The sequence below is a fragment of the Juglans regia genome, chromosome 11 (genome assembly GCF_001411555.2).
Source record: "Juglans regia cultivar Chandler chromosome 11, Walnut 2.0, whole genome shotgun sequence".
NCBI lineage: Eukaryota > Viridiplantae > Streptophyta > Magnoliopsida > Fagales > Juglandaceae > Juglans > Juglans regia.
Window position 1 is genome coordinate 36,274,035 of NC_049911.1, and position 21,537 is coordinate 36,295,571.

Here is a 21,537-nt window from a genome sequence, read left to right on the forward strand (position 1 = left end):
ATTAATTAGTAATTCAAGTCATGTTCGACATGAATTAAGTTTCTATATTATATGCACTCTATATATACTATAACTTGAGCGAATAACCACAACAAAGTACAACAGATTAGAAAACTTGGTTTTTTATTCTCTCTTTGAAAGAGAAAAAAAATTAGTAAAGCTAGCGCGCCGTTGATTTGTGGCAAACAAAGAGATGATCAGGTGGGGTTGAAGCCTGCTGGAAAGACAGGTTGGCATGCATATATATATATATATATATATATATATATATATGTATATATTTATGTATGATTCACTGAGAGAACGAGATGCATGAGGGAGGGTTGGGGGAGAGGATCATGGAAAATTTATAAGTTGCTGTTTGTATCAAAGCTAGTATATTATATGCGTGCATTTGAAGCCCAGACTTGTCTCTTCTTGTCTCTTACTTTCCCAGCATTTTGCCTTATTTCCTGCTGATCTCTCTCTCCTTTTCCCTTTCCTTCACCTTCATCTCTCATCCTTCTTTTTCACCTGACCTCACATTCTTCGGTACACCATACAAAATCAGTAGGAATTTCTCTACGATGTCTACTACTATTATATAGCTATTAATTATTTGTATCTCAAAGGAATTTGTTCTTCTCCACCGCTTCTAAAGTGCCCGCAGCTTTCTATTCATAAAAGTAAATTCTTTAATTGATCTAATTTTATTAGATACATTTTAAAATAAAATAATTTTATAATTTGACCAGTCATATTTTGTAAATTTAGTTTTATAAAATTCTTTTATACCTAAAATATTTCTCATATTAAAATTGGTAGGCTAATAAATATGAATGTAATTTGTGTTTGAAATAAAATCAAATAAACATAAAACTGATCTGATTATTAATTATTTTGTTAGTGTTTATAATTTATTCAGGAGTGGAATCTGAACTACCACTTGTATTTTTGCTTTAGATATAACTCCAAGCTGGGTCTTTGCAAGGTAAATGTAAGATCTCACTCTCAGTACGGTCAAACCACTTCAACACCATGCCTTTCTTTCTTTTCTTTTTTTCTTTCTTTTTTTTTTTAAAAAAGAAAAAAAAAAAAAAGAAATAGTAGATTTGACGTAGAGGTACTATCAAGTTATAGGAGGTTATATCGAAGTAATCTTATTCATGACAAGTTTCAAGCTTTAGCTTTAAGCCTAAACTGGTACAGCCTCCAAGGTCTAATGTGTCATTACTTACAGCCCATAACTGTCTCATCATCGAAGGACAGGGAACGATGCTCCAACTCAGATTATGATATTTTCTTCTTAGAACGTCAGCCCACCAATCACCAAGGGCCTCACCGACACACACGTGTCATTTGGTGATCCTTGGGTTTTTTTTTTTTTATGGGCCGATTCATGCTACCCGGCCTAATAATTCCAGTTTCTAATTTGAGCTTCAACTTTAAGGCTTGACAATAGACTTGTAATAGCCTTAAAACATAAATATCTATTTGGGTTTGGCTTCAACTGGAAAGATGGATGGACTGATGCCATTGCCGGCAAATGGAAATAGATATATGTATTATGTTGCAACAGAGAGCATAACAATACCCAAATAGACTCATGAGCCACTGGTATATCTTTCCTGATCAACTGCGTTTCAATTCCCAATTAGAATCAATGGCAACTGCCGTAAAAACAATAAAGTTTCATAGGTTAGCATCGCATGATATACATAAAAAATAACTAACTTCCGATTTGGCAAAACAAATTACATCCCATTAAACTAAACAAGCAGAAACTGAACTAATTCCCACATTAAAATAACTTGACCCACCTCCCTTCTAAATTTTAATGAGAGAGAGAGATGTTGATATAACCTTCCACTGTGCTAAAGTCGTATGAGTATACAAAATATAAATTGTAGGGATATTGCTCTTTAGGATGAACACGCCCGCTACCATGCGTAGGAGAGCGGAACAGTACCAAAACTGGTGAAGAGTAGTGACTTTATACCAATGAATAATTGTTAAACACATCTATCTGCCTAAAGGTTCTAACTGAACTTCCATTCTTCCAGACTGTTGTGACTCTTTTTCTGAGAGAGTCCCGGTTGGGCTCAAAAGATCAAGAGAGTCATCTTCCTCGTGGTTACCCAGTACCCAATTGCTTCTTCCAAAAATTCTGTCTCTCCTTCGGCGTTTTTCACGGAATTCCAGATACATAATTATCAATGCACCCATCAAGAACCAAACCATTAGGGCCCAAATAAGTCCATGTACGTTTTCACCACCATATCTGTCGCCTAAATGCTTCATTCCAGTGAAGAGTGCTGCAATACCCACGACAATGGCAGATCTGCCCACAATGACGTGAACATACTCCCAAAGAACCCTTTTGGACGAAACCTCCTCCCCATTGGAAAGTTTTTTAGGCCTCATGAATGCATTGACTGGCTGTAAACAAGCCAAAATAATTGCGGTAATACCAAATTTTACATGTAATGAGGTGACATAGAAACCCCGAAGCTCAGCCACAGCAAAAAGAAGGGCAAGTAGGACAATCGCCAAACCCGAGTACTGCAGGTAAACATGAATCTGGTACCATCCATCACCTTTAATATGTTTTAAGTATCTAGCTGCCAATATTCCACCAGGAAGCAATATGCCCCAAGCAAGAAACATCATGAACCCATGTACAGCCAATACTGGGCGTAAATCCTCTTCCGCCTCAGCAGAACCATGCATAAGCAGCACCCGAACAAGCCTGCTACTTTTAGCAGAATGCATGTTTCTCTCGCTTAGATGTTCATTCGTCCATCTAGCACCCATTGCCCAAATAACTTTCAGAGGAGTTGTCCGATCAATGATGTTATTACACTCCTGTCTTCCACTTTCACCGCGATTACATGATGGTCTCAGTGGACGCGTAAACTCCAAAGTGATCATGCCGTTTTCTGATTTGCATCTCACATATGTTAAGTTCTCTCTTGTTGGATGCACGCTCAAGGAGTCCTTTCCATCAATCCAATAAGTGTCTACTCTCCCTACACCCCTATCGTCAACCCAACCCACATAAGCATAGCTATTTATCATTCCACTACCAAATCCTATTGCAAGATAGCCACTTTTTTTCTCACCACGAGCTGCAATAGATATTGAGTCCCCTGACAATGTCCAAAAGAATGTAACTTGCTGATCATCCAAAATAACACTGTTATTATACATATCTGACAGACCCCCATCAACAACCTGCACTCTCCAACCCATTTTCTGTTCAAAAAATGACTGATAGTAAACTTGGTCAGGAGTATGCCTATCAGGCGCCCATTTCAATTCCATCGGACTAGCTTGAACCCCTTCAGCTTCCGGCCCTCCTGCATAAATAGTCTCAGTCATATTCCTCAAAGTCGCGTTGCCACCAATTGGGTCTGAGGTAACGTAGAGAGCAACATCATGCCCTGCTTGTATGGAAAACTTCACTGGTACCCCTCTTTCCACTCTCAGTACCGGGGCCTCTTTCTTGTTAATGTAAAGAACTTTCAAAGGATTTGGGGGATTCGGGTAATGCAATGCTGGACCAGTCGTAACAACAAGCGGAACATTGGCATCAGCAATTATAAGATCCTGATCCTCCTTGTCCTCTGCATCCAAAGGACCCAAACAATCATCCACATGTTCAGAAATATTAAGTATCAAATTCCCATAAACCTCGAGCCATGGCCCCCCATGATTTTGGGGAAGATAGTAAGGCCTCAGAACATCGGGCGGCCTTATCAACCCCAAGGCCCAAATGACCGCCATGTTCTCCATGGGGTTCACCTGCAAATCATACTTCTTGTCGAATGGCTTCAACGGCCTCTGGTACCGAATAAACGATACTCCATCCTTCCTATGCCCATAAACTAACTTCGTGTTGTTCACCAGACCAACTGGGTCCGACCCTTCGTAAATCGTATCGGGACAAACCCCTTGCACCAAACCATCCTTGTTTGTCATACACTCACTGTACTTTGTGATGTAAAAGTCATCCACAAACGGCAATCCTTCCTCCTTGAACCCCGCCACGGCCACATCTGCGTGGAGCATGAATTGGGAAGTGGAATTCGGGTTTGCCCACCCGAAAGCCATGTAATTCATGGTCCCAGTCGCCGCCTCCAACCCGATATCGATGGAATTCTCATCCACATCCAACGTCCACCGAACCCTATAGTTTTTGGACAGCACCTTACAATTCTCCAACATAGTGGGCTCAGTATGAACCGAGAGGGCCTTCTCGGCACCGTCATTCGATGGAGACGGAGCTAAATCAGCCGACCCATTTACCGAATCGGCGAGCACGGCGTGCCCGAATTCTGACGCAGTGGGGCGGTCCCACACGGCGAGGACATGGATCTGATCCCAGGTCACATTTTCCCTCAAATGCACAACGAAGCTTGCGTTCTTGTAGGTTTCGTTCAGGTTGTGGTCGGAGATCACGAACCCAGAGGTGAGATTATCTAAATCGGGCGCGATGGCGCCCCACCAGTGGACGTCGGACCCGGGTAGCATGTCGAACTGGGAAACCCGGAAAGAGCAACCGTCGATTATGGTGAAGACGCCCCGGAGTTGGTGCTGGGACATTGTGAATTCGGATCGGAGGTGGGCGAGTGGGTTAGTTTTGGGGCAATCAGGAAGCGGATCCGCATGGCAAATGAGTAGGAGGAGGAGGATGAGGAGAAGGCTCAGGAGAAACCCAAGGGAGACGGGTTTTAGAGGCATGAGGAGGGAAGGAGAGTGAGAGATCCGGATCTGGTCGGATCGTAAGACCGTGCGTTTGGGTCCGAAGTCGTGGCTAGGTTTTTAGGTTATGCGTGAGAAAAATTGACCAAGTTTGAAAGAGAGAAGGAACTATAAGATTACCTGGAGCAAAATTGATCGGAGAGAAGTGCGGTCGCCGTCGAGGAAAGAAAGAGAGTGCGGAGAATCAGGGTGAGGCAAAGTAGGAGAGAAGGGTATAAATTAGTTATGGGGAAGTAGTTCTCACTTCTCACCACGTACTGCTCTGGGTTGCTTGCGGCTGGCACTTCAGTAAATTCATTTGGAGGGGGAGGAGACGCCGAGGAAGCTGCCCAAAGAAGCCTTTATTCATTTTTAATATCATATTGAAAAAATTTAATTATAAGCGATGATGTGTACTTATACGTATATTTATTTAATATAATTAATTAAAAAATAAATTTTATTAAAAATAACTTTAATTTAAATTTAAAATATAAAAATAATGATATTATTAACTTATTTATATATAACAAAATTATATTATATTTCCCCTCCTTGGGAAACAAACAGTTGGCCTGCAAAGCTGTTGCGTAACCAGTTCCTAGATTAAACGACCCCAGACGGACCAAAACTAGTTATTGTATTTATATAAGAAAAATATATATGTCGTTTTCTGTAGCTATTGGTTGAAGTTCACGATTTATTACCTTAAAAGGATATAAGATTTACTTCAAATATAATAATAATAATAAAGAGCAGTGCTACCTATAAGTCTTACATTCTACACACCCACTTAAAAACATATCATTTTATTTTTTTATCTTATTTTACTTATAAACATGTCTGTAATCATTTTCATTACGTGGGTAAAAAAGTAAAATTATATATTTTTAAATAGGTGTGCAGAGTGTGAGGCTTATATTTAGAATTTTTCAATAATATATACCATTATTTATTAGTAATTTTCACCTGTCGCATTTAGATTTAAAAAATATTTAATCCCATCTCATTTTTTTATTATTATAATTTTTTTAAATTTTTACATCAAATATAATAAACAATTCAATTTTTTTAAATTTCAATTCAATTTTTTTAAATCTCAAAACAATAATAACATTCTAACAATATTTTTTTTAATTTTTATTTAAAACTATCTTATCTCATCTTAATCCAAACCAACTCTAAATAATTTTACATCCAGTTATTTCAATAAGAACTACTTAAAATAAGTCGCACACTGTGTAATATGAAAAACATTATTTCATTTTCGCAAATAACAGTTATCGGCAAATAGTTAAAGTAATGAGATAATGAGGCATTTTTAAATATTCTCTTAATAGTAAAATGTAATGAAAAGTTAATAATAGAATATTATATATAATAAAAATATATAAAAAATAATAAATAATGGTGAAATAATAATAAAATAATAAATAATAGTAAAATATTAATAAAATAATAAATACTGTGCTCGGAATCCAAATCTAATACTTTAGTTTTGAAAACAGTCTTAACTGCCTTTTACACGCTTCTTCGAATTGGTGTTGACGCCACCTTGACTTCAAAATACGGGATCACATTTTGTAGTAATTTCCAGTCTTTACTAATCTCTGAACGTGATCAAAGAGAGCATCTTGTAAATAAGATTTAAATCTCCTCCCAACCTTGCTTGGGGTTGACGAAAAAGTGATATGAGATAAAATAAAAAGTACAATTTATAAGACATTAGTTGCGACCATGACAGAAATTAATATATAATCAGCGATGCCAGGACTGTCAAGAGGAATAAAAAATGGTCATAAATCCTAGACCAATATATGATCCCAGTGATTTCCTCAATACGATACCTCAACACCAATACACTCCTTTACCGGTTCCGTTTGAAAATGTTAACAACATTTCAGATTATTTATAAATAATAACAAAGTTATTTATGAATAATAATAAAATAATAATAAATCATTTATAAATAATAATAAACTATTTATAAATAATAGTAAAATAGTATAACAAGATACGAGAACATTTGTATTCACAAGAGTTGTACTACACAGAAGTCTCACACTCTTATATACTATTTAAAAATATATAATTTTATTCTTTTATCCTCATATTTCATATTTATTGAAATATAAAATATGAGGATACTCTGCAGGAATGTGAAGCTTCTGTATAGAATTTTTCGTGTTCTCAGACAATCTTATCGCCCATTATTTCCGTGAAGAACCATTGTTAATTTGTTACGAACGTCCAAGAAGGGGGGCTCCATGATAAAGATCTCGCATATGAGAAGCAGCTGCGAGAATGGAAACTCCATAGGTACATTGGTCTTGGTTTTTAAAATTTGTCATGGTGCGGCAGCTTCCCTCGATAACCGAGGCCACAGGTCGATCTCTAATTGTGGTAGCATCAGGTAGTGAGTCTTTTTAACCACGAAAGTGAGAATTGATTCCGCCAACCTCTCAGAAACAAAGCAAATTTCTCCACTAGCTTCTGGTAGCATCAGTTGGAGAATCTTTCACAACGCTAGCAGCAATGGAGTGAACCGGGGAATCCAAGCGACAACTTTTCTTCAAGCAATTTCGCCATGCCCACCGCACATCAAACAAAAAGCTTCCGCTTCATTGGAAAGATGGAAAAGCTTGGGAAGACAGAGAGAAGCTACTGCAAGCTTTCCCACCGCCATGTTCTTAACCAAGAACCAATCACTATTCAGTCTATCCATTGATCAAGCTCTAAGAAAACTAATTCCTTCAACATGATCAAGAAAACCTTGCCTTAAAGAAGAATTATAATAGGACTATGATTAATTGCAATGCAACCCGAGCTTCCCAACCCATAATTAACATTCATCTGGATAACTAAGCTATAAAATGTAATAAACGTCAGCCAAGACAAAAGGGCTTCCATCTGCAAGACATAATTAGCATATAAATTACAACACTGTAAGTTGTAAGGCAGAAGCCAGAACTGAATCTTAGGAGCCACAGGTACTCTGCTGCCTCGAAATAGAGAGGATACAACACAAATGATGTTTGCTGTAAGAATAAGGTGTATTCCTACATCATAGAAACACCAGAAATTAAAGATTCTCCTCAAAATAGTAGAGATTGCAGAATAACAGCCTGGTTTATGTCAATGAAAGAAATAAAAACAGAAACACACACCAAATGATTTGCAATGATAGAAACATAAGACGGTGAGGATATCACAAATTCACAATTGCATACCTTGAGAATAAATTGATAAATGAACCGCCCGGTTGATGAAAGTTTAGTTTCGGTCCTTTCGGAATAAGATTAAAAAGAGCATCCGTGCACACACGCATTATGAGGATGATTTTGAGAACAGTAGCCACGTCTCGGTAGCATATATTGTCCTACTTGCCCTCTTTGCACACCTCCAATTCGCAGGCTTTCTCCAACTTTCAGAAAGGACCAAAAATGCTTTCTGGCTGTGCTCACACTGACACACATATACATACGCACACAGAGAACACAGAGTTAGCTGTCTTCTACAAGCAGGGTAAATTCCAAAAACAAACCTTCACTACCTTCACAATCAATTGATTGACAATATATACATGTTTGTGTCATGAACTAAACAAAACAAACCAATAACAGTATAGAGGTAACCAGTGGATGTTGTCAAAGAGAGAAAATAAAAAAATAAACTCCGCAGAAGCATAGAAACATCTTAAATTTTTATTCAAAGACTAACTGCAACATGTACACGCAAATCAGGCTACAAACCAGTTAAGGTTTCAGTTACAAATCCAGCACAGAAAATAAGTTACGACTAAATCAACAACTTTTTTTCCAGTTTACAAAGAGAACTGAAAGTCTCACACTTAAGTAGTCTACAAATATTCTTCAATATTTTCCCAATTATTTCCTTTCAATTGGTACTCTGTCCATTCTCGACACCAAGACCATATAAAACACCAGCGTATTTCTCTGTTGAGCCATTGAAGAAGGTGTCCCTCAACTTTCTAAAGGTACAAGCCGTCAGCAAACTATCAGAACCCGCTTGATGACACACACCAACTCTCTCCACATCCAACAACTCCGCAAGCTTGTTCAACCCACCGTGAAGGCTATTGCAAAACTTCATCAGATGCTTGATATCATACACTATCGGAAAATACATGTTGATCAGATCAAAGAATCCCGCTTGTGTATCAGGCAAACTCCGGCAGGTCAACAATTTAAGCAAGTACCCGAAATCATACCCGCTATGAAAGGTAACCCAATGCACGCCATCGTTCAACACAATCCCCGACGACATCAAAAGCTCACCGAACCGATTCACATCAATGCCCTTCTCATTATTCTTCTTGAAATCAATCCCGGACTGGTGCAACAACTCAATGGAATCGCTTGCGAAAATATCCTCGCTTATATTGAACTCGCGGAAGTTGAATTGCCAGATGCAAAACATATCAGTGCCGCAAGTGGGAAGATTCCCATGCTCGTCGGAGAAAGTGAGACCCAATTGGATTAATTTCAACATATCAACATTGTCTTTCAGTGTTTGGTAGTTATAGTCATTGATGTTCTTGAAAGTACCCACGGGCCGAAGAACTACGCCTGGGAACTCGGTATCCATGGCAATATAATTATAATTGTCAACAACTTCACGGATCAAAGCAAATTCTTCCTCCAGATTATCATTCCATACGTCACGGATTTGAATCGAATCGCCTTTCGGTAAAATCGACATTTCCAATACTTGAATTCGGGCAACAGAAGGAGGAATACAATCAAACCCAGATCTGAAAACAGACTAAACTGTTCTGTGTAACTGTAACTTAAGTTCTCGCAAAAAGGACAACGTATTCTGTTTCGAGTAGATCTGGAACAGACAGAAGATGAAATAACAGAAACGAAAACAATCGACGAATCATTCAGAATCCTCTCCAAAAACGTGAACCGAACTAGGTTACTGCGAATACGACCGCGTTTTGATCGTTCCACTAGATCTGAGGCAAACCCAATTAAAAACATAACGTAAATTAACCAAGAAAAAAGGGTATCGATATATAACCTAATAAGAACCCTACAAAGCAAATAGATTCAATGAAAAATAAAAACTTGTGAGCGCACAAGATATCTGACCTTGGATTGGTGAAACAAGGTTTGTGATTATACAGATCTCGAACTTGGAATCAGTGATTTACGCTTCGTCGAAGCGAACTCTCTAGGTCAACGAACCAGAGAGAGAGAGAAAGGAACGTGGTTCTGAGACCTTTACTTGAGGATGGGGGGGTTCTTAACGAGTGAAAGGACGGGGCGAAAAGAGGAAAGTGATGTTGCCAAAGAGCGGGTCCAACGATGTCGTTTTTCTACCAATTAGGAGTTTCCATATCTTACTCTTTTATGTTTTAAAACAAATCATTAATATTTAACCTTCTTTATTATTTTTAACATTTTATCATTAAGTTGTCTTCTAATTTTTTTTTTTAGTGATTAGTTGAAGAGTTATTATATTCTTAAATTGAATATGCGTAGAATATAACATTCACATCATTTAAATGATAAGATTTAATTTATAAAATTTTAAATTTTAAATTTAGATTTTAAATTAAATTATGTTCTTATCGATTTAATAATAAAATTTTTCTTGATTGAATGTTGATATAACGAGATGTGAGTCAATTAATTTACTAGTAATTTAAAATTTTCTTAGTCGAAGACATGTGAGCATATTAATTTACTGGTAATTTAAATTTTAAAATCTAAAAAAACGATTGTTTAATTATAATGGTGATTAATTAAAAATATATATAAAGCAAGTAATGGGCTGCACTAATTTGTTCAATCTGTGTAGAATGGTCATTGTAACATGACAGGTCAGAGCTCCATTCGGCATCACCAGAAGCATGCGAATATTTATAAATCAAAATAAGAAAATTGGACTTCCTTGACCATATCGCCATCACATTCATTCATTTTGGTATTTTTGTATCAACTATCCCGTTTGAATTTAGAGTTAATTTTAATTGATTTTATCTCATTTAATAATTATAATTTTTTTAAAATTTTACATAAAATATAATAAATAATTTAATTTTTTTAAATCTCAAAATAATAATAATATTATAAAATAATATTTTATTCAACTTTTAATTTTAATCTCAACTTATTTTATATCAATTCACTATTCAAATCTCACCTATATTACCTTTTTAGTGGAGGCTAAATGTTGCTTTGTTAAAATATATATATATTTTTTTAAAACATGTTATGTTACGAATATTTCTTCAATCAATTATTGGGGCTAGCTACTTCCACAGGTCCTCGACACCATTTGTTTTTCAAACAATGGTACAAATTTTTTTGAAAATTTAAGGTAAAGAATCAAAAAGATCATTTTAAGTAACCTTGCGATAATCGAAGGGGAGAAACAATATAAATACATAAGTGATACGTGGAGAATTAAGTTGAGCGGCTTGAGCCCAATGGAGCCGAAGCTGCATGTTCAAAAGCTATCGAAAATTGGAGCACAGACTGCAAAAGAAGAGTTCCCATGCCTCCACTATTTTCACATGTCGTGGAACATAAAACAGCCACCTTATACCAAAATTATTATGGCAAAGTACTGACAAGAAATGCTTTCATAGCTCAGTTGGTTAGAGCACCCGTTTAGTAAGCGGGAGGTCTTGAGTTCGACTCTCAATGAAAGCATGCTCGGTTTTTAGTTTTTACTTCTTAGTTCTTACTCTCTCTTGATGCTGGAAGTGAGTTAAGTGACGGACCAGAATTATCTTAAAGCATTCTCATTGGATTAGCTTTTCCAATGAGAATTTAGCTATGAGGTCATAAAATTGAGAATTTGCTACAATAATATTTAAACTAATTTCTAAATTTGGAACATATTATTCATTCATCAAATCCCTTTTATATTATTTCTTTCTCTCTCCCTTTAATATCAATTATTTCTCTCTTCATTTTAAATGACAATTGAAAAAATATAATTAGAATACAATTACTAATTAATATATAATATTATGAATAGTAAAATATGATAAAATAAAATAAATTCATAATTAAAAAATTAAAAAATTATTAATTACACATTACTATATAATGAATAAATAGATAATCTAATGTGGAGATTTGATGTAAATAGTCAAAGTTAAATTTATTTTATATTATTTTATTGTCATATAATGAAAAAATGACTATTCCAATATAGAAACTTATATGAATGTAATAGCTAAATGCTAAATTCATTTTATATTTATCAAAAATATACTTTAACTTTAACTTTAACTAATCCAATGAAAGTACTCTTAGCAATTGTAAACTCGAAAGGACGATGCTATGTCTAAGAATAATCAGAATCCTCACGCTTTTATTTTTTTAATTTCTTTAAAGTATTTAAATATTTTTTAAAATTAAAAAAAAAATACAAATTCATTTAAAAAAATTTCATTGATCATTAAGTAAAAAAACTTTAAAAAATAAAATAAAATATAATTCAGTAGAAACTTTACGTGGGAATAGTATTTTCCAACTGGAAAATCCAGCCAATTGGGTGCTAGACTCTGATTTCCCCCAAATTTTGGCCACGTGTCTCGTTCTCACTCGTCCACATCCCTAGGGCACACAGCAACCCCCCCTTCTCGCTCATAGGTTCAATTGGATTCAGTTCGTTATATCTTCTGGTCTCCCAAAAATATCTTCCACCACAAAACACTGTCGTCAATGAACGGACGTCCGATAACATTCCGATCTTATATTCAGGTACTTGTTTCCCTCGCTCTTTACTACTCCGTTTGTTTTCCATGAAAAGGAAGGGAAATTAATGTAAAAAAGAATAAATAATAAAAGAATAAAATCGCACGTTCTCTTGCCTTGTTTTATATATAACAGTAGATGTTCCTTTGATTTGTTTGGTCGTAGAAATGTAGATTGCTATAGCACGTATGGTTTTCCTTTCGAAAAGAAATGAAGGTTTTCCAAAGGCTACGCATGGTTCCTTGAAATATTGAGAGAGGAAAATGATAGATTTAGTATAGAACAAAGAATCGAGCTAAAGTATTAGTAAGTGACTAATAAGTTTCACTCTTGCACTGAACTTAATTTTTCGTCCTACATAATCAATTAGCTGGTTGGCTTACAACAAACGATAATTGATCTCAACTCTGTTTTTGAACTTTCTGTTGTGTCTGTGGTTCTATGTATGGGCTAACACTCTTAAAATTGTCATGTAGCTGCTCGCTGTAGTGTCACTGATGTCGTATGCGTTGATATTTTGGTGGCTATAAGTTTGTGGCTAGTGATAAAATAGATGCCGAGGCCAAATAGCAGCTGAAAAAGGTGTGATTGTTTGTTGGCTCTCAGTTTACCTGCAAATACCTCTCAAGAAAAACATGGGTCAGATACGAAACACCATTATAAAACATGAAGCGTTATTCAAGGAACAGGTATGGAATTTTTCCCGTGCACTATATAATAGAATGGGTGTAAATGAGTTGCATTCACGTATTGAGTGCAAAAAAAAAAAAAAAGAGTTCAGTGGCAAGTTTCATTGTCAAATTGAAAAAAGTGAACAGCGGTTACAATGAGTGAGATTATGGAGTGTGTTTGTGTCTGCAAAAATCTCTTATACTTGAAAAAACAAGGAGAAAACCCATTATATTTACTACAAACGAATGAAAAAACAAGTTAATTGTTAGTCCCTAGTGGTAAGTTCCTCATAGACAACTAGTTGGATGGACATGAACTGCATGAGCTATCTTTTTATGGTAAATGGCTCTTCCCTGGCTTCATATGGATGCTTGTATGCATTGTTACATACCAGTGCTGTAGTAAGTGATAGTGGTAGCTTTGTTGTTATTACCACCATTATAGTCATCTCTTTCAACAGCATAGCTCCTCATTGTGTTTTGCTTTTGTTTAAACAAATTGTGATATTGCGATCATTTTTGTTTTCAGATTTCAATTTACTATCCATATCTGCTAAATCGTCAAATCATGACCATTGCAGGTTCAGGCTTTGCACAAGCTGTACGGTATCCAAAAATCAATCATGCAAGGCATAACAGGAATTCACTCCCAGGCCCAAATTCTGGCTTGTATTCCTAAAAGTTTTGTACTTGCAGATGATAAATACATTGGTTCTGTTTTGGCGGGGAAACATCTGAGGCCAGCATATGCCAGTTGTCAAGCTTATAAGGATGAGTCACTTAACCTTACCTTGCACCCTTTCTCTGTGGTTGTTTATAAAGGATGTGATTCATTATGGACCGATACCAGACAGGTGGAAACTCTCCAAACTGCTCAAAGAAAAACAATCAGAAATTTTGATCTCGAGAGATTACCAGAGGAGTATCTGAATGAATCTGAGAATCAGATTGAACCAAACAGTTCCAAAATGTCAGATAAAAACTTAATTTTGTTGAAAACAACCACAAATGTCATTGGAGATTCATCGACCCTACCAGATTTATCTGTTGTTCAGGTGGACTCTCCAAGTTTGCAGCATATATTTCCAAAAACAAACTTAAGAATGCTTTCAGTAAATGGTCAAAAGATCATACCAAACGGTGATGGAGTCACATAAGGCAAAGCTTTTACAACTGATATCAAGAAAATTGCAAGTTTTTTTAGCCCAAATAACTCCAGTGAAAATAAAAAATCACTAGATTTTCCAATGAAGTGCTTGCTTGCAGTTGGCAAGTCCGATACATACCGGGATTCAAGACACGTTGGAAAGCAAACGTTGTTTCACGAGGTCATCTCTTCATCTTGCATATCATTCTTTCTCATATCAAGTTTCTCTAAGTTATACTGCATTGATCATGTTGCGATAATTACAACATTGAGGGATGGAATCTATTTGAAGTCCAAAGAATTCAATACTGGAAAATCTATTTTTAAGCTGTGTTGATACATACTTGAATTATAGTTTGGCTCCTCTGCTGTCGACTTTAGCTTTCACGGTTTTATGGATGTTCAAAGCGTTTACCTAACAATGTATCGTACAGGCATGCAATGCAGATGTGATATTCAATCATGTAGCTTGATCGATCTTAAGCTAATTCTTCTTAGGAAACTTATTACACTTGTAAGTTTGCTTGCCTGCATTTCAATGGATGCGATAACTTTTCTACATATTTCAATGGAGAAATTTAATGTTTGTGTAGTCCATATGAAATCATGGCATTGGCATCTTCGTTTTTGTTTTATAAAGAAATGGGCATTTTTTGGTGCATCCCGAACTTAGTTACCTGGAGCCAACCCGTTGCTGACTCTTGTTCTTCAGGGTAGAAGAGGATTGCATATTTCTGGCTCAGCTGACTGGTAGTAGTCATGTTCCATGCCTGCAGCCTGTTCCTTCGGATGTGTCACGTTGGCAGGACAATGTTCTATACTTCTATCGGATTTAATTTTCTCTCTGTGCCTGAGTTAATTTGTGGAATAATGTTAATTATCAAATTTATAACGGGGGAGTAAAATGTCATCAAAATGAGTCTTTTTCTAGCGGGTGTTTTGGAGTTGGTACCTCAATCCGTCAGGCAGCAAGGACATGTTTTTTTATAGTTCGCCCCAACTCAAAGGCGTTCTGCTTGTTCGGATCACAACTATCTTGCAAGCTCGAAATTGTTGAAGTGAGTTGGATATTGAAGTGAGTTGAGTTGAGTTGAGTTGAGATGATAAAATATTGTTAGAATATTATTTTTTAATATTATTATTATTTTAAGATTTGAAAAAGTTGAATTGTTTATTATATTTTGTGTTGGAATTTGAAAAAATTGTAATGATGAATTGAGATGAGTTAAGAGTAGTTGATGATCCAAACGAAGCTTAAATGTTTTTTCAGCTACCATTTTTTGTAGTTAAAATAGCTTGAATATTCACGTTTTTTTTTTTTTTATCTTGTTAGCTGTTCTAGCCTCTGGCCCTCTAGTTTTAGGGCAGGTTTGGGACACAAGACAAAATATAAAATTCTCATCTCATCTCATTTCATCATTACATCTTTTTCAAATTCTCATACAAAATATAATAAACAATTTAATTTTTTCAAATCCCAATACACATTTTTCAAATCCCAAAACAATAATAATATTAAAACATAATATTTTAAATTTCAAAACAAAACACAAAATTCTCATGGGAATACCTTCAGGCCGGTCGGTCTGTTCCCCCCAACATAACAGCCCCCCAATAATAACTCTCCACGTAAGACACCCAATTTAGTTATCGTGCACCCACCCAACAGAAGATCAAAAGGGACAAAAGACTCTGAAACGAACGAAATTGACCAGTGAAATCTGCAGACCCATTCGTCTTCTTCCTCTCCCAGCGATTTCGTTCACAGCAGAAGAAGTTCACCGCCTTCGGTTTCCTTCGTCTTCCAGCACCCTTCGTTCCGTCCCCCTTCGTCTTCTACCTTAAGCTTACCTAGCAAATGCCGAGCTGCGACGAACTGATTTGAGGAGCCCCATCGACGGACTGATTTCGCGACCCCATCGACGGACTGATTTCGTGACCCCATCGACGGCCTGATTTCGCGACCCCCATCGACCGACTGATTTCGCGACCCCCATCGACTACTATTTCGCGATCCCCATATTTTGCAAGTCGGATTATTGGGGGTATGATTTTTGGGATTTTTTTGCCATTAACATCATCCCGATCAGTTCCTTTATTATTTTGAGCTTGTTTTGATTATGGCAGTGCTTGGGTGATGAATTTTAAGCTTACAGTGCTTGTTTTAATGATGACGGCGACTGAGCTTGGCGGCGGCGACTGAGCTGGGCAGCGGTGAAAGCTCTGGAACGAATGGCGATGGAGGAAGATGATGGAAAAGGGTGAACGAACGAGTGAAATCTGAAAAGTGAAATGGAAAGTTGAAAGGGAATGGGGAAGGAGTGTAATCGGATGGAAAATGGTGTATTTTACAATTTATGAAATCATCTACGTGTCTTACTGTGATTGGAGGCTGTTTACCCCTAAAGAGCAGCCCGTCTGTTCCGAAGAGAGACTGAATTCTCATCCTACTCTCCAAACCTATCCCTACTCGCGATTTATTTCAACGTGTTTTCCAGGACTCCTTAAATTATATGAATCGAAAATATAATGCAGTATATTCCGAAAAACGTGATCCTGAAAATATCCCAGAGAAAGCCAACGGTCGTATTATTGAGGTCGAGGGTAATTTCCTAGAGAGCTCCGTCATCAGCTCGCAGGGTTCTTCAACCATGGATTCTGTACAGAGTGATTCTACATATAGTAAAGGATTCTTCGGTCGAAGGTCTCCTCCCTCGAGAACAAATTCTGTTCCAGGAAAGCAAGACCTTAATTCATTTCCTATGACCTCTCAAACAAGTGTAGATCATAACGAAGTGGAAAACCCAAATGGTCGGCTAATGGAAGCAACAACATTCAGTCCCAATATACGAAGAGCTACGAGGACAAAAATGGTTGTTGCAAGGAGATTCACACAAGCCCTGGTGGAGAAGAAGTGGCCCAGGCCATCAAAGATGGTATAACTATAGACCCTTTGCTCGCCTACACCCTTTCTGACTCTGAAGGTGAACTTGTGAAAGAGAAATCAGCTGTGCGTGGAATATGTGAAAGAATTGCAGCAGAAGTTTTGCTCAGCCTGGCACCCAACAGAGCACAAGTCGATTTCCAATTACATGGCACCAGATTAAAGACTGAGATGGGCAAGTTCAGTAAAAACAAAATGATTTCTGATAAGAAGGGGAGACAATGTCGTGGAAGACATGCTAACCATTGCCAAGGTGGTGCTGCAAGTGAATCCATAACATGGGCAAGGACTGTTAATAGGAGGAGGACCAAGAGAAGACCCCGGTAACTAGTTCTTTCCTGACTGAGTTTCATATGGCTTAGCGACTCAATGCGATTATGAAGTTTTTCGGTCATGCTTGTGTAGAAATTGCTGTTTATTTATTCTAATAGTCCCAGACTCCCATGATATTTGAAGACGAGTGTCAGAAATGTAGCGAAAGGCCCTCTCTATTATCGAATAGAATCCGACCGGTCCACCGGTCCAGGAAAATAAATATTTAAGATAATAACCTAACAATTTAGGCCCCTTTAGATAAACATGATTTCGTTTCATTCCATTTTATTTCAATATCTAAGCATATATATAAATTTTTTTTAATTTTTTTTTATCTAATCATTACTTAATTATTATAAAATTTTCAAACTTTCAAATAAAATAAAAATAAAACTTCAAAATTTTTAAATTTTAAAATAAAAATTATATTATAACAATATTATAACTTTATAATATTTTTATTCAACTTTTTTTCTCTTTTTTTTCAAAATTTCATATAATATTTTAACTCAAATCATTTCACTATTATTCACAAACAATCTCAACTTCCTATCCAGATTCCAAACCAGCCCTTAAGTTATTAGTTTAGAGCATTGGCAATAGTCTAGCCAAAACTAATTTTCCTAAAACTACATATTTTACCTAAAGTCAAAGTCATTCAACATATAACTACACATTGGATTATCCATATAGTTGTCAAAATATTAATATAATTTTTTTTTTTAATAATAATATTTTATTTTATTTTTTCATATTTTACAACTACACTAACCATATTTTAATTAATAATAAGAGACAACAATATTAATAAGGTGATGCTACAGCTCTCGTTGGGGGTGTAGTATTATTTTATATGTGTTTTGTTTAAGTAATTTTTTATATAGATCTTTTAATATTTAAAAAAAATAAATAAATTTAAAACATCATTAAAAAAATACTTTCTTAATTATAAAGTAAAAAAAATATATTAAAAAAATATTATGACTGTTTTTTAAAAAAAAAAATTTAAAAAATTTTTTTTATAATTTTTTATTTTACTTCGTGATTAATAAAGTATTTTTTTAATAATATTTAACATGGTCATGCTACAACCCTTGCTCGGGGCTTCCGTTGGACTTAACGTGTACTTTTCTATGTGTATTTTTTTAATTTATTTTTTATATAGATTTTTTTACACTTTTAAATATTTTTAAAAAATAAAATAAATTAAAAATATTATTAAAAAATATTTTCTTAATCATAAAGTAAAAAAAAAATCATTAAAAAATACCTCCTTAATCATGAAGTAGAATAAATATTATTTTTTATTCTACTTCGTGATTAATAAAATATTTTTTAATAATATTATAATTTTTATTTTATTTTTTAAATATTTAAAAATATTAAAAATATCTATATAAAAAAAAAAACTAAAAACAATACATATAAAAAAACACTAGAGCCCAGCAGGGCATCTAGCATTTTCCATATTAATAACCATGCATAAAATCAATTAATTAATATAATTATTTACAATGTTAATTAATAATTAGGGATAGCAATATTTTGGAATAAAATATGTATTTTGGCTATGAACAGTGTCTAACCAAATTTGGAGAAAGGTAGTTTGGATCATCAACCCATCTTAACTTATCATTACAACTTTTTCAAATTTCAACACAAAATATAATAAACAATTCAACTTTTTCAAATCTTAAAATAATATTTTAACAATATTTTATCATCTCAACTCAGTTCAATCCAACTCAGTTCAACATCCAAAAGTAGTTACTGTAACTCATATGTAGAGCTCTCAAGTTTTGGCTAATCCAATGCAGAGGGTTTTACTAATATAAAGCCAACATTTTTAATGTACTAGCTAAGCCAATGTCTTTGCTCTTAGATGTTTATAAGAAATTGTAAATTTTATTTTATGAATAGAAAAATCTATTTATCATTCATTTTATTATTATTCTCTCAATATTTCTCGATGTGGCATTAAATTCTAAGTTTTGTCACTCATCATTTCATACACCACTAGGGTTGTAAATTCAAACCGGTAAACTGGAAAACCGGTCCTGACCAGTTTTTAGAATGTGAAAACCGGTCAATTTCGGTCCGGTTCCGATTTATGAATTTTTTGGACCGAACCGGACCGGTTGATAAAAAAAATATAAAAAAAAAATATTTTTATATATAATTTTTATACAAAATATTATATATATTAAATATTAATATATATAAGTTTTATATAAATTTATACATTAAATGTTAATTTATAATTTCATATATATATATATTCATATATGAAATAATTTCATATTATAATTTATAAATTATTACATTAAATATTAATACAATATATAAGTTTATAAATAATACTAATAGTCTAATATAGACTATAGACTATAGTTATACTTATAATTAATACTAAAAGTTTATAACTAATATTAATATTAAATATATAATTTATAACTAATACTAATATATAACTTATAACTATACTAATAGTCTTAAAAAAATCGAAAAATCGGACCGGACCGGACCGGAAACTGGTAAAACCGGAAGTACCGATTTAGGAGAGTAATCGGTGCGTAATCGGTTTTGAAAAATACAAAACTGGTATATACCGATTCGGTCTTAGATTTTGTCCAAAACTGGACCGGACCGGACCGGTTATACCCTTATACACCACACACCACATTTATTTTTATTTTATTTATTTATTTTATTCCTCTTAAACTAATTGAGTTATTATACTCATCATCTATACATCACACATTTAATAAGGAAAAAAAATTAAAAAAATCATGCATGATATGGGATGCGAGGATGATTAGTATATTTTTTCGTAAATGATAGACCTACAGTAAAACAAAACAAATAGTCTTAAATCGTTCAATACAACATCATGAGATGATGAAATTATGATGGTAAAAGTGATAATAAGTAGCATTACTCTTTATAAATTTATATTTCTTTTCAAAAAAATAGTAAAAAAATAGCCTTGAACTGGTTTGATTACTTCGATCATATCAGTATATTTGTGAATAATAGTAAAATGATTTAAGTTAAAGAATTTTACTACTCATTATTCTCACATACTACACACTATATTTTTATTATTATTTTAATTATTTTTTATTTTATTCTTCTTAAATTTATTAAATTTTTAAACTCATAACCCATATAACATACATTTAGTAAGAGAAAGAAAAAAAAGTGTTGTGAGTGGTGTGTTGGGATGATAAATATAATTTTTATAAGTTAAATGTTTTATTGGATTTTGTAAAAAGATAGAAAAAAATTAAATAAAAATATTATAAAATTAAAAAATTATTTGAAAAAATAGTATTATTTTTACGTTTTATTTAAGAGTTTAGAAAAATTATAAAAATTAGGTAATGTTTAAATGAACAAAATTAAATATTTAATATTAAAATTATTTGACATTTAAGTGATATTTAAAAAAAAAATGAAAACCTTCAACTATATATGTGACTTATTTCATCCCGCTGATATTTAATATGTCCTTATTTTATTTAAATTTTTACATTTAAGTGACTTATTTTACATTTAAGTGATATTTAATATGTCCTTATTTTGTTTAAATTTTTTTTACTATGCCCTCTTGTATCTCTTTCCAACGTGGCAGTGACTCGCCGAATCTTCTAGAGTACTAAAGTGCCGTTATTTTATAAATCGTCGGAAATCATTTTTAAAATTGTACACTAATTTTTAAATATAAAATTTGTAAACTATGTTCTAGTTAGATAATAGATATTTTATTATTCAATATTCACCGAAACAACACGTCAACATCTCCTCGATAAAAGCTGAATTTATGCTTTATAATAATTAGAATTTTAGAAATTTTTTTTTTTAATCTTAAAAAGAAAATCGATCGGATCCAAACTTACGGAATAAAAGGCTTCAAGGTCTGTTTAGAACTTTAGAGAGAGAATTATTTATATATATATATATATTTAATATTCATAAAATTATTTATTATTATTT

At 34.1% G+C, this 21,537-nt stretch overlaps 2 protein-coding genes and 1 non-coding gene across 3 annotated transcripts; 1 reads left to right on the forward strand and 2 right to left on the reverse strand.

The window, feature by feature from the left end:
- Positions 1-1,610: 1,610 nt before the first annotated feature.
- Positions 1,611-5,058, reverse strand: LOC108992230 (cytochrome b561, DM13 and DOMON domain-containing protein At5g54830). The gene has a single exon (XM_018966721.2). It carries the CDS (start codon positions 4,720-4,722, stop codon positions 2,002-2,004), a length of 2,721 nt encoding a protein of 906 aa, XP_018822266.2. The 5' UTR covers positions 4,723-5,058; the 3' UTR covers positions 1,611-2,001.
- A 3,346-nt stretch (positions 5,059-8,404) lies between these two features.
- On the reverse strand, positions 8,405-10,035 carry LOC108992231 (probable CCR4-associated factor 1 homolog 7). Its single transcript, XM_035682626.1, has 2 exons — positions 9,840-10,035; positions 8,405-9,703 (listed from the first exon to the last, which is right to left on the reverse strand). Exon 2 carries the CDS (start codon positions 9,442-9,444, stop codon positions 8,620-8,622), a length of 825 nt encoding a protein of 274 aa, XP_035538519.1. The 5' UTR covers positions 9,445-9,703; positions 9,840-10,035; the 3' UTR covers positions 8,405-8,619.
- A 1,299-nt stretch (positions 10,036-11,334) lies between these two features.
- TRNAT-AGU lies at positions 11,335-11,408 on the forward strand. The gene has a single exon. It is a non-coding gene; the product is annotated as a tRNA-Thr (tRNA).
- Positions 11,409-21,537: the final 10,129 nt, after the last annotated feature.

Excerpts from the sequence above, each read along its gene's own strand:
- LOC108992230 (XM_018966721.2), bottom strand. The coding sequence starts at position 4,722 with ATGCCTCTAAAACCCGTCTCCCTTGGGTTTCTCCTGAGCCTTCTCCTC.
- LOC108992231 (XM_035682626.1), bottom strand. The coding sequence starts at position 9,444 with ATGTCGATTTTACCGAAAGGCGATTCGATTCAAATCCGTGACGTATGG.